At 46.2% G+C, this 13309-nt stretch overlaps 1 protein-coding gene and 1 long non-coding RNA gene across 3 annotated transcripts in view; both read right to left on the bottom strand.

Annotated features, from left to right (window-relative positions):
* The window catches only part of ZSWIM6 (zinc finger SWIM-type containing 6), a 115194-nt gene extending 102003 nt beyond the window's left edge, over nucleotides 1–13191 (bottom strand). The window contains exon 1 of one of the 2 annotated variants that reach the window (XM_040540397.1): nucleotides 12588–13191. In XM_040540397.1, coding sequence (XP_040396331.1) covers nucleotides 12588–13137 — 550 coding nt within the window. In that variant the 5' untranslated portion in view covers nucleotides 13138–13191. The remainder of the gene's footprint in view (nucleotides 1–12587) is intronic. The other variant, XM_040540396.1, reaches the window with a different exon arrangement.
* Nucleotides 8173–11718, bottom strand: LOC121061490. Its single transcript, XR_005815120.1, has 3 exons — nucleotides 10573–11718; nucleotides 9980–10149; nucleotides 8173–8665 (listed from the first exon to the last, which is right to left on the bottom strand). It is a non-coding gene; the product is annotated as an uncharacterized LOC121061490 (long non-coding RNA).
* Nucleotides 13192–13309: the final 118 nt, after the last annotated feature.

Raw genomic sequence — 13309 nt, 5'->3', positions numbered from 1 at the left:
TCACTAGGGGAAGCATGGTGGTTGGATTCATGTCTTTGTCAAGGTTTTTGAAGATGGAAAACCACTGTGAATGAACAGGTACTGAGGATGGCTCCCTCATACAGGCCCATCGGTCGCCACGGCTCAGGGAAGGCCCACGCTGCAGTCCACGAACAACCGGGTCACCTCTCGCCAGCAGTGAGTTCCCAAGCACAGCAGCCATCCCGTTTCCAGGCAGCAGTCAGGGCTTACTGATAACTTTAAACTCTCCAAAGTGTGACTGACAGAGTCCTGCCCTTCTCAGTGCCCCCTTCTTCCAGCCTCCTCTCCCTTGAATCAACAGTACATTTACAAAATGAACAAGGTAAAACTCACCTAGCAAGACCTAAATTCACAAGCAAGGACAATTCCCCAGCTCACCATGCAGCTATGCAACCCTGGCACAAGGTGTAAGCCTGAGAAGTGCAATGTCCCTCTGACAGCGGCGTGCGTTTAAGGCAACCTAAGGCAGCCACATGGCTTCAGGGTGAATGACACAGTGATCTTCACAGTGGGCAAAGCTTGAAAATGACGATCATGGAAAAAACCTTCGAAATGCACATTTAAGCACAGCAATACGTATCTTCTGTTCTGAGAATTACACAACAAGGCACAGAGCAGTAAGTGAGTCACAGCACAGTAAATGAGTCAGTTATTTCATTTACCATATTCATGACTAGAGTATTTCACAATGGAATACATTTATTTTGATAGGCCTGTTTCACAGCCTGTCCTTGGAAGAGTTCACTAGTGACAAGAGGGAGCAAGTTTGTTGGAAAAGGCTGCTAGAGAACAACTCCCGAGCTCACAAGGAAGCATTATGACCGCATTGTGCTGCTATATCAGCAGCTTTCCTTACAGCAGCAGACTCAGTCAATGAGGAATGTGCCCACTCCCTAGAAGAAGGGAGGGGGAAAGGTTGATAACTCTGCTAAATTGCAACTGGAAATACAGTTTCAACTTCTTTCAGAGGAAAGGTTTATGGCCTTTGTCATTTATAATCTTTGTAAGGCTGGTATCCTGAGGTTGCCTAGCAAAGTAAGACAGACATCAGGCTTGTATTTGAGCTTTCAGCCTTTACTTATGGAGACCTTAGTCTGCTGGTCCCAGCCTTTGACCCGTACAACACCTTCATGCCCCAGCCCGGGTTTTGTCAGCTGGCACGGTATGCTCTGGACAGCTGACAGGCACAGCTTGAGCTCATGGAGGCCCATCCGTCGTGACACTAATTCCCAGTGCCCCATGCCCATGCCAGGACTCGACGAGCTGCAGCCACCACGCTGGACAGTGATGTTCGATACCTGCAGTGCACGTTTCCAACAAGCCTCACTTGTGCGTAAGCATACTCGTTCCCACAGGAAAGCGACCTGCCCAAGGCCTGGCAGTGCTTTTGCGCGTGAAAGGAAGGAGCTGAGAGTGGCGTGCGGCAGCACCAAGCTCTACAGGGGACAGGCCAAAGGTCTCCCCAGCCTGTGCTGAGCTGACTGCAGGTGTCCTACACTGCTTGTGACAAGCTACTCTGAGACCAAGTCACAGCCAACCTCCAGACCAGACCGCAAACATACCCTTCACACTGTACTTCTGGCACTTCGAACAAGCGTCACTGGCAGCAACCACAAGATACACAGATCTTCTTTCGCTTCCTTTTCTTATTCTTTCACACCACGCTCCCCCATTACCAGGCTCAGGACATTCGCTTCCTTGCTAAGGTCACACACAAGGCAAACCCTCCCAGCTGCCTGGCCCAAAACACAGCTAGAGACAACCTGCCCCCCACCTACCTACCAAGCTTCATGTGTGCAATGCTAATAATGTCCAGACCTCTTCTCTTGCACTCTTACACTGCTGACTCCCACACCTCATCCACCCGTGTGACAACACAAGCACCTCGGGCAGAAGTATCGTGCCACTCCATTCTCCACAACCCTATCTTCTCTCTCCCACGTCCCAATAATTGAGTATGCTGAGGCCCTTGTCTGGAATGTGGTTCTACCATGGAGCATTTGCTGGTTACAGCACAGTGGCCTTACACCAGAGCCAGCTCTCACTCAGGTTTCCAGGAGATTTTTCTGGATGCATTTCAGGATTTGGATTGCTTTAACTTTCAGCACTTCTGTAAACTGAAGACTCCTCTCCCAGAACTTTTGACCTTTACTGGCTTTTGTGGTTCTCCTTTTACTTCCTAAAAATCACAACTTAGTGTCTCATCGCACAGTCATTCTCTGCTTCCTCCTTTCAGTAGATGTTTCCCAACACTTTATCTGTACTTCTTAACTTCCTTTTGTTATTCAAGGAGGGAGGGGAACATGGACCTTGTAACAGACAGGGATTCACTGAAGTGCATGCTCATGATTCACATCTTCCCATTTATCCAGTCTAACATTTCGCTAGCTATCATTCCATACTTTGAGTTAATCAGGGAGCAGCAGCTTTGATCTTACTGGCATCTTGCTCCTTTCCAGCCTACTCTCCACACGGGGACTATTCAGTTTTCTGACATCAGCACCCTTCCTTGTCCCCCCTGTATATGCAAATCCTCCCTTTTAAACCAAAAAAAAAAAAAGCAGCTTTAGATCTTTCAGCTATTAAGATTACAGTGTTCACATTCACTCCATGTTCCCAATCTGTACTAAGCATCTTCTAACCCTAACAGTTTCAGGTTTGTCTTCTGCATGGCCTCTTATCCACAAAGGAAACTCCAATCCTGACCACCCCTGCACTGACACAGCCAGTTCTTCTCCTCCTCCCTACCGTTGTCCAAATGGGTGCCTAATAAAGCCATGCGTCATTTGTCACCAGATAACCATGCTTTCCTCAATGCATACCAAGTCTTTATCCATATGTCAGCACAATATATAGCCCTGAAAAAAAAAGTTTTTCACAAGTCTGGGTAACACACGTATTTACTACTGCGCAGGAAAAGAAAGGACATAAGAAACACACACTTGTCCTTTTTCCAATATAGAATGTTTTAAAATTAAGCCATTTATTGCCTGTTGATAAAACCTTATTGACAAAACTGAAATTAGTATGTAAAGGTTGAGGTAAGAGACCAGTCACTTCATAACTTTCAATATATCTTAACAGTTTCAAAATCTAAAAGGCAACTGCACTTCCCAATCTGTTTTCCATTTCAAGCACCTTTTTTTTTGTAAAGAGAAGTCTATCCTCTTCCATGCCTTCACTAATACCCACTGAAAGTAGACCACACGGAGGAAGCAGTCAGTCATTCAGACTGTATCTTCATTAAATACCCTTCTTCAGGCATCTACTGAGCACTTTGACCCCTACTTTATCTCAGGCATCACCACTTCCTCACTTCTCTTCCAAGCCTCTCACCCATAAAGGTCAACCCAGCATCTCACTACCTCTCTTCTCCTCAAGTACATCTTAGTCAACAAGCCAAACTCTTGTTTACTCCTGAACACTTGCCACCAAACAGCCACTTACATTTATCATTTACATAACTACTCAGAAATTAAGCCTGTAAGTTATTGCCAGGATACATAACAATGTAAAGCTTGATCATTGAAAACTGTCAGTAAAACTAAGCAATGTGCTGCTTCTAAAAGGTCTAAGTAGCACTAATCAAGTTATTCTCAGCTTCCTTATCCCATCAGACTGCCAAGGCATCTGTTACATCAAGTCCTATTTCTAGTCACTGTCTACCATTCATGCATTAGTAGCACATTCAGCTGAAGTCATCTCTATTAGTTCATGCATTTAGGTTTGACCAGGAAAGCTGCGTGACTGCTATCTCACATATCATGGCTTGCTGTAACAAAGAGCTAAAAAAAACCAGCAGTTACATGTTTTGTCATCACTCTGCTCTAGAAAAAAAACTGAAGTTTCATGCTTCTGCGTAATACAGCTACACCAAATCCAGCCACAGATACAAAATATAATGAACTGGATATTTTATCCCCAGGACACTAATTGTAGTCAGTTTGCAAGGTTTCAGTTTACAACCTAAATCAGTGGCAGAACAGACTCATTCTGCATGTGCAACATCAGCGGTACAGCCAGTTGTCCTGGTTGTCATTGGTCATAACAGTATTTCAGAATAAAAGCATTGCAGGTTTCCTCCATGTAGCTAATATATTAAACAATTCATTTAGATTATTGATTTTTCCCCACTCTTGAACTCTCAAAATCAGTTGACTCAGTAGAATTGCCTTGAAGAAGCCCAAGTCACGCTTAACGTGGTCACCAAGGCCAGCTTTGTAAATACGCAATCTAGTGTTTTACTAAGACTACTTTCCAACCTCCCAAAGCAGTGCATTGTTTCCAACAAGTACCAGAAGGAAAGTAAGTACTTCACTGAGGCAACTGCTGCTGTGCAAGTAAACAGTCGCTTACGGTAAGGCTCTTCATGCAACTTCACTGACTAGCCCATGTTTTCCAGGAGCCTTGAGGATAATTATCCATAGCCATTTTTGTTAATGCATTCTTAATGCAGTCATTTCATCTGCCATCACTCCATGGTCAAAACTACAGGTAAGTGGCAAAAATGACCAGCTGCCAAGCATATGAAACCATAAGACCATGCTACATGCAGTTACTTATACGTTCCACAAACATGCTATGAATGCTATGATTCCTATCATTGACCATTGAATGTGGGTTGATGCTCTGCAAACTTCAGGGAAGTCAAAATATTAAAGCTCAATGTAGAAACCAAGAATTAGTAAAACTCACAAGATGTTCTTGAGAAGGGTATGCTAGAAGCCAATTCTGATGGAGAGACTGCATGGCCATTGTGTCCACCATATATAGCTGAACACAGGTACACAGAGAGAAAAGAAGCCACTGGTATAAAACAAGAAATCAAACTTAAAACATAAGGAAACAAGTCCAAGAGAGACAGTGCTGGTAAAATCCTTTAACAGAAAACATTTCTTTTAACACAACATTAAAAACACAAAAGTAAGTAGAATATGTGCAAACTTGATCCTCTACTGTATTACAGGCTGCAAACTTGTCTCAGACTTTATAAAACAGTTTATCCAATTTTAAGTGCCTCAATGGTCAAATGTTCTTTATTTCATTAGTCAGTATAAATTAAACATTGTAGTCAGCTGCACAATTCCTGCACAGTTCCTGCACTGTATTTGCATTACCACCGGCTGTCAGTAGCCAGTTAGCAGTTAAAGTTGGCGTGCATACAACAAAGTGTCTCATTTCTTAGAAGTCACACAGCTACATACATTTGATTTTCCTAGACTTTAAAATGATTGTTTGAATGTAATTGACTTTTGGCTAAAAAAAATAGACACAATAAAGATGTAATAACGCCTGTTTCTGTGAAATTTCTATTATGCCACTTCTCCCCCACATATTTTTCCCAACAACCCCATAACATATTAGGGGCCTGACACCAATTAATGATGAAAGATGACTTATGCAAACAGGCAAATTGATAACTATAAAGCCGGACAAAAGGTAAGCCACCTGAGTTTTTAGCACATTAATTCAGTAAATGAGCTTCTGATTTATCTGATCAGCTAGCTCTACTAGCATGAACTTAAACTTACTGACAGGTTCTGCTGCATCCTTCCAATTAACGTCAGACCTTCTCAGCCATTGCCCATGCATTTCCAAAGCAAAAGTTACCAAATATTTCAAGACTGTCAAACACATTCAATTGCAACAAAGAGGAAAGGCTTACAGGAAAAAAGATTAAGGCCGCCTTCTCAAAGGGTGTGACGGTGCACGGTCACAATTACCTTGAAATATACTTTAAATGCAGTTAAGGATGGCCCTCTTTCACAGTTCGTTTTCCACTTTTCAGAAAGGTTTAATAAGTATAGGTAAGAAGGCTACATTGAGAGACACTTCAGCCTACACTGAAATTGCATCAAATTGGAAAAGGTCTTTTGCACAGCCACTACGCTCCTACAGCAGGCCTTGTATCAGTTTGAGTTAACCACAAAGCAATGCTCTTCCCTTAATGTACAAGCAGAAGGCTATGCTCCTCCATTCTGTTTACACGTTCGTAGAATTAAGGCTCATTTTTGAGATAGCGACTTATATCACAAGTTTTCCAGACCTTCATAGCGGGGCTAAGGCAACGAAGGCTGGATGCATACAGCCGCCCCGTCAGAAGGCATCGCAAGGGCACCACTAAATCACGGTAATTGGCACGTAGCTATAAGGGGAATGCACACCAGCACATGGCACCAGCCGACATCGCCAGCGATCCAGGCCACGGGAGGCCACGAGGATACATCAAGAGCTGCGTGCATATCCAGCTGAGAGAAGCTTTTTACACAGGTAGCTTCAGATAGTGAACCAAGAAGAAAAACTGGAAGTTCAAGGAGACAGATCTCCCAGCACAACAAGTGTAGTTATTGGACAGTGCTCAAGTATTCACATGCTGTCAGGCTGACTGCATTCCAGGCAATCAGAATTCGCATTAAATCTGTACCCTTGCTGCACATGAAAGCTTTTTAAAATTTCAAATTAGTTCCTGTCACAGACAAGCATATTCATAAATTAGTATAGCTATTGTCAGTTAAAATAGTTGGGTCCTTTTTCTTCCTTTCTTTTCAAGGAGCAGTAAATGCTCCTGCCTAATCCCCAAAGAAAACCAGCTAAAGAGAAAATAAGGGGTGTCAGCTGCATTCCTACATTACCACAGTTTGCACTAATGTTTTGCTACAGTATTACAAAACTTCGGGATTTGTCATGACATAACTAGATTACCAGAACAGCAGGTGACATTAAAACCCAAACCCATGCAGACACGTCTTATAGGGTGCCAACCAACATACCTTATCCTTCACCAATGAAAACCGCTATATGTGATAATACACTTCCTCCAATTAAGTTATTTTTTTTTCAAGCTATACCTTTACCAGAGTCTTATGTAAGGGCTCAATTTTAGCAGATTAAAAGAGAGACAGCAAGTGCTGCAGCAAAATACAGTAACTAGCTACTGATTTTTAAGGAAAAACAATTTGTCCAATGCTGACTTCTGAATAGCTCCAGCCTACCCTCACAAATACTGCTTTTAATTAACCGTTCATCTCAAAGTACAGAGAGAGACAGAGAAAAAGCTTCAGTTGCTGGCATGACAGCTGGCTCAAATCCAAGAATTGCTATATACCAAAACATCTGATTGTATACAGAGATGGAATCACGTTCTTAAACTGAAAGCAAGCTTTGAAAATGGAAACTGTTTTCTCGCAAGTGAGGAAAGCCTTGAAGTTAGGGGGAAAATATGAAACATGAGAAACATGAAAACTGACCTAAAGCGAATAATGACAAATTTTGTTAGGTCAACCCCATATAAAACTTATTTTGTTTGTTTTAAAAATTGTAACGGGAAGTGATTCACCACTCATTTTCTACTTAGAAAGAACTCATTTCTAGAGCAGTAGTGACACGCTCCTATTACAGATCTATCCTACTATTTATAACTACATGGAAGCACTGTAAAACACTCACTTTCTCTTGAAATCCTGATTAGACATTTTCAGAAAAACTGAGTGAAGGCATGAGTTGAAGTTTTCCACATTTATTAATCTGGTCTTGAAAGAAAGCTTTTTCCCCCCCCTTTTTTTTTTTTAAAAAAAGGTTTCCACAGAAATTATTCAAGGTCAAGGATAGTACATCAGAGCACACATGCATACACACTGAAAATAGCTTGCGCATTCCCTAATTAATACATTGCATTCCAAATCTAACAAGGAAACTGGAATGCATTCAGATGTTTCTCTTTCAGGAAGAAATACTTGAAAATGAGTTCACTTGTTTCTGTTCCGGAACTCAGAAATATTCGTAGTTATTTCTTAAAGCAAACTGAAACTGGAATCACTGAAGATATTTTCGCGAGACTCTAGTGGTCTTGGATCCAATTCAAAAAGAGTCCAGAAAAAAAGTCGGACATCATTTGTTTACTCCCCTACCACAATATTGTATTAACAAATTTTGGATTGCTTGTTTTAGTCATACATTCCTAACCAAACCCCAACATCAGGCTGGCTGCTGAAGAAACCATGCTTGTTTCTTTGGCATGCCAGGAGATAAACTCTGCCTGTTTGAGGAGGAGTTTAACACAACCTTCTCCCCGTGGAAAAAGGTCACCACACATACCAGGACACCAACAAGTTAATGCAGAACACAATGTTTGTATCTCCACAAATGCCAGCCTTAGTTTTGTCACATCATTTAATATTACTTGCAATTATTTTTTTTCTTTTCACTAAAACCACGTGTCCTACAAGATTCATCAACAAATAGATATATATTGTAAGTATCGTCGAAGATCATCACGTCTGCTACATGGTGCATTTCCAGCTTCGCTAGTAACATCCCTGGTGTGGTTTTTAATCAACAGAAAGGTGTTTCACATTATACTGCTGGCACTCAAACAATTAAACCCTCAGAGAAGAGAAATTACACTTGTTTTACGTGCTCTACAGTTCCATGTTGTTTTGGGCAAAGATGGCCATGAAGGACAAAACTGATTAACGGGAATCATCATCCACTAAAAGGACCTGAAAGTTGCCGATTACAATACATGTATATCCCATTCAGCCAGAATTGCAGAGAGCAGTTACCAGGAGGGTCTTGTAAAGCTTCTCTTCCTGGTTAAAAATGGCTTCTCCTGGTTTCAAACGCAATCACCACCTTGCAGCTCATACTTGTTTAAAAGAAAAAAAAAAGGACAAAAAAGGGGGGATAATTAGCTGGAATAATAGATGATAAACGCACCTCTGAGTCAGAAGATAAATACTTCTCATCAAAAGAAAATTAGGAAAAAAGTCCCAAGTCTTAACTTCATTTAGGAATCAACTAAAGAAACATTCATGGAGTTCCTAGCATTATTTTACACTTGAGAAATTCTACTTTATTTTTCTTAAATAAAGCATTTCGGTTGCACCCCTCTGATGAAATCTCACCGAGGGGCTTCAGACAAGCAAACCCGCAGCTCCACGCTGATGACACTTCAGCTGAACCCTTCTCCCCCAGACAAGGTAGCTTTCCGCCTCCCAACGTTAACATTAATTTCAGAGCTGCGGTAAGCACCAGTCAATTAATTCTTTACTTTGTTTCCCTTCCCTTAGAGTTTCTTCCCTCCAACTCACCCTCTTGCCATTCATACCTAAGAGGCATGACTACGGTGATTACAAAGCCTTACGCTACTGCGGAGAGGACTCTAACACCTTAAAGGGAGACCCGTATGAGCAAGCAAGGTCCGTGCAGCACAGGCAAGCCAACCTCAAATTAGAGGCAGACGAGGATGTTCCAGGAGTACTTACACAGCATACCAAAAAAACACATCAGGTCCTTCTAACGCGGATGCAGCTCAGCGGCAGAGACGAGCTTTGAGCCACTACAGCAAGTGCAGCTCGGAGCAGAAAGTCCTCGAGCAGGGGGAAGGGGGCTTCTCCCCTTCTCCCCGAGCAGGGCATAGGGCTCTCACCACGCCAGCTGCACTACTGAGGGATCGCACCTCTCGCTAACCCTGACAGCACCGCCGTGACGGTGGCACAGTGCTAGATACTAATTTGGGACTAACCTCAGAAACCAAATATACACTCCACCAGCTAAAACTGTCTGCTCGCTCCTGGCATCTTCATGAATTTGGCCAAATGAAGCACAGCCGATTTCTAATTTTTCTCCCAGATTGTTGTATTTACCCAGCGCTTTCATGTTTAGACTGCAACTTTTACTAAAAATACTCTGCTTGAAATACATGAAAACACATATAGTAGAAAAGCTCCATTTTATACTGTTTAAATGGTTTGTTCTAAGAACATACCTTCTATTTTTATAAACAATCTAAAAAAAATCTTTACATCCAGTTGAAAGATATCAAAAAAGCTACAAAAACCAGTAAGTTACATGCATTGAAGCCAACTTCTCTGGAGAAAAATCCTTCAAAATGAAGTAATGCTAATTATGATGCTAGGACAAGACCATTCGACTTTAAATGGCTAGTGGACAGCCTTACCACCTGATTAATAAGAACACGGGTTGTGCATATCACCAACGCGTCAACTCCCTTTTATTCTCCGCACTACACGTGTGAGACGAATTGGGGCCACGAAGCAGACGCACGTGAAGACTTCCAGCAGCATGTAGACACCAGGATTTTGAAATTCTATTGCTTGAAACAAGTTGCTGTGAAAAGATTGTCTGAATGTTTATGCGGGGCTAGACTAAGATGTAAAATTCAGAAGCAAATGGATCCATTCAACTACCACCAAAGTGAAATTTATGCATCCCCCTCGCAAATCAAATCTTCATCCCCTGCATATAGTAATAGTCAGTGCTACAAGCGAGTCTGTTACAACTGATATGTAATAAAATGTACTTTGTCCAATAGCTGCACTTTTCCATAGTACTACAGTAAACATTTACAGAGTTTCCATTACTCACACTGCAAAGAACATAAGTTCACATTTATATGGCTGCTAAACATGCGCTTGCACAAACTCAGCACTAAATCTCCCTCAATGCCACACATTCAGCTGCATTACACTGAGCCGATCCCACTCCCCACCCAACCTAACTCGCCCCGGTTGAGTTTGCTTTCAGTCGCACCTCCCTGCTCTGGAGGAGACCCGTGCCAGCGGTGCCCTCCAGCAGCCCGGCCACCCAAGCCATGGGAAGAGCCGGCGTGTTCGCTGTCGATGGCTTCCACCACTGTTTTTTTCCACGGCTTTCCAAAGGAGGCTTTGGTTGGGAAAGGAGAGAAAATATATGTATTTTCAGCATTTGTGTGGAATGCGTGTAAGGGCTCCAGAAGCAGCAGTCAACACTTCAGTTGTATTTATGCATATTTTCTTTCTTCATGTTGACCCTTGCCAACATTACTCAATGCCCCTCCCCTTTAGGAGCCATACAAAAAGTTACTTTTTCCTTTCACAACTACTGACTGAGGCCTATTCCACCGCTGAAAGCGAGCGAGGCAAAGCCCACGCTGGGTGTCTGTCTCCTAGGGAAGATTGCATCTTTTATTTATCGCCCCTTGGCTTTATTTTCACAGTGAATTCCTGGCTTAAATGTAATCAGCCAAGAAACCCTCCCTATGTGCACTCCTGTCATTCCTCATCGCTTGCAAACAGAATCAAGTGCAAGCAAATGGGGAAGAAAAAAAAAACTCAGCGCTGCCAACCAAACTAAAAAAGCCCTACTTCTGGTTTTGCCAGTCCTGAGGAACCACAGATGTGCCTCAGACCTTTGGAAAGGGAGAGAAAGCCAAAAGATGAAACTTATAAGAAAGTTAATTAGATTTGGAGAGAGGAGGAAAAAAAAAGCGATTGTCTTGGAGCCGAACTCCCTCTAGGCTGGAGGGAAGGGCAGCGAGCCTAGGAACGGGAATGGAGAGCTTCCCTTCGGGAAATAAATGGCCATGCAGAGCAGCCGGCAGGCTGCGAGGGGACAGAGCCCGGCACGAACAAAAGGCTCTGAGGACGTGTCGTGGGTGAAACCATATAAAAAAATGATAATAATAATAATAATAATAAAAATTATAAAAAGAAAATACACACAGTAATTCACCAGGCTCTTTTGTCTGGCTTCCCCTCGGGGGCGGGGTGTGCGTGTGTGTGTGTGTGGTTGGGGGGGGAAGGAAGAGACGCAAATAAACATGAAAATGGGAACAAAGTGCCCGGTCGCCGCCTCCTCCGCGGGGCACCACCAGCCACAAAGCGCAACCCCCGTGGAAGTTGGGTCTCCCACGCGTGTTTTGGGGGGGGTGGGGGGACGAGGAGAGGCCCATTCGGGGGGGTGGGGGGCGAGGAGAGACGTCCCCCCCCCCCCGCAGGAATAGTGCACCCACCTCCGTGCCCCTTTAAAGGCAGGCAGCAGGAGGAGGAAGAGGAGGGAGCATTGTTCCAGCAGGAGGAAGCGCAGCCCCCCACCCTCCCCCCAGCGTTGTCACCGCTGTTGTCACGAACCTCCTCGGCCCCCACCCCCTCCCCACCCCCAAAAAATAAAATAAATAAAACAAAAATAACACACGCTGCGGATTTCGTCCCCCCCCCCGTTCCTCCTGCTCGCCGCTGCCCTAGAAATGCCTTTGTTCGCGGCTCCCCCCACACACCCTCCTCCTCCTCTTCCTCCCCCGCACCGCAGACCGGGGGGTCTCGCACCCGTTTTCGCTTCTCTTTATTTCGGAGCACGCCGCAGTCCTCCCCCCCTTAAGCCCCCACCCCAAACCTTCTCCTCCCCGACCCCCCCCACCCCCCCCCCTTCCCCCAAACCCGCCCCCGTGTGCCGCCTTCTGCTGATTCATTTCCACCGGCGGCGGCTCCGTGTGTGTGTGTGTGTGTGTGTGTGTGTGTTATGTGAGCGTGTGCGAGTGAGTGTGCAAGGAGGGGGGGCACCCCCTCCCCATTGCAGCCCCCTGGGGGGGATAGGGGGGCACGGCACGGCGGTGACCCGGATTACCGGGGGTGGGCGCTGCGAGGGGGGGCAGAGCCCGGCGGGATTACCGGCAGTTAAAGGGACAGCACCGGGATGGGGGGGGGGGGGGAGGAGGAGGAGGAGGAGGAGGAAGGCGGCGGGGACACACGGACACGCACACGGGGACACACGGACACACGGTGACTCACCGACTTGCAGGACGTTGTCCACGCAGCCGCCGTCGAGCAGCGCGATGCCCCTGCGGAAGGGCAGGCGGCTCTCGTCGGCGGCGGCCTCCGCGGCCCCGCCGGGCGCGGTGCCGGCCCCCCCGGCGGCCGTGGCGGAGGCTGCGGAGACGGAGACGGCGGAGACGGCGGCGGCGGCGGGGTCCTCGGCGCCGGTGTTGAAGGAGGAGTACATGCAGATCTCCCTCTCGCTGCGGGGGAACGACCAGTAGACGATCCTGCGCTGCACCGGCTCCGGGATGCGCTCGAAGCGCTCTTCCACCCGCTGGAACGGCCACTTCTCCGCCACCTTGCGGGCCGCGATGTCCAGCAGCGACTCGGGGCTCTGCGTCTTGCCCAGCGGCAGCAGCCCCAGCGCGGCGGCGGCGGCTGCGGAGGAAGGCCCGGCGCACAGCGCCCCGCCGCCGGGCCCCCCGCCGCCGCCCGCCCGCTGCCCCGGCCGGCAGCCCGGCCCGTAGCCGGGTCTGCAGCACAGGCGCTTGGCGGGGGGAGGGAGCTGTCCGCGCTCCGCCATGATCGCGCCGCTTCTAAGCGGGCGGCGGAAGTGGCGGTAGCCTATAACCGGCACCGGGCGGACGGCCGCCGCCGCCGCCGGAGGACACGCCCCCCTTTGCCCTTATATGGCGGCGGGGGCGTGGCCAGCGCCTCGCCCACGGGAGGGAGGGGGGAGGCGAGCGCACGCCCGC

Source organism: Cygnus olor, chromosome Z (assembly GCF_009769625.2).
Source record: "Cygnus olor isolate bCygOlo1 chromosome Z, bCygOlo1.pri.v2, whole genome shotgun sequence".
Lineage (NCBI taxonomy): Eukaryota > Metazoa > Chordata > Aves > Anseriformes > Anatidae > Cygnus > Cygnus olor.
The sequence above is the reverse complement of the archived record's forward strand: the minus strand, read 5'-3'. Positions and strand labels throughout refer to the sequence as shown.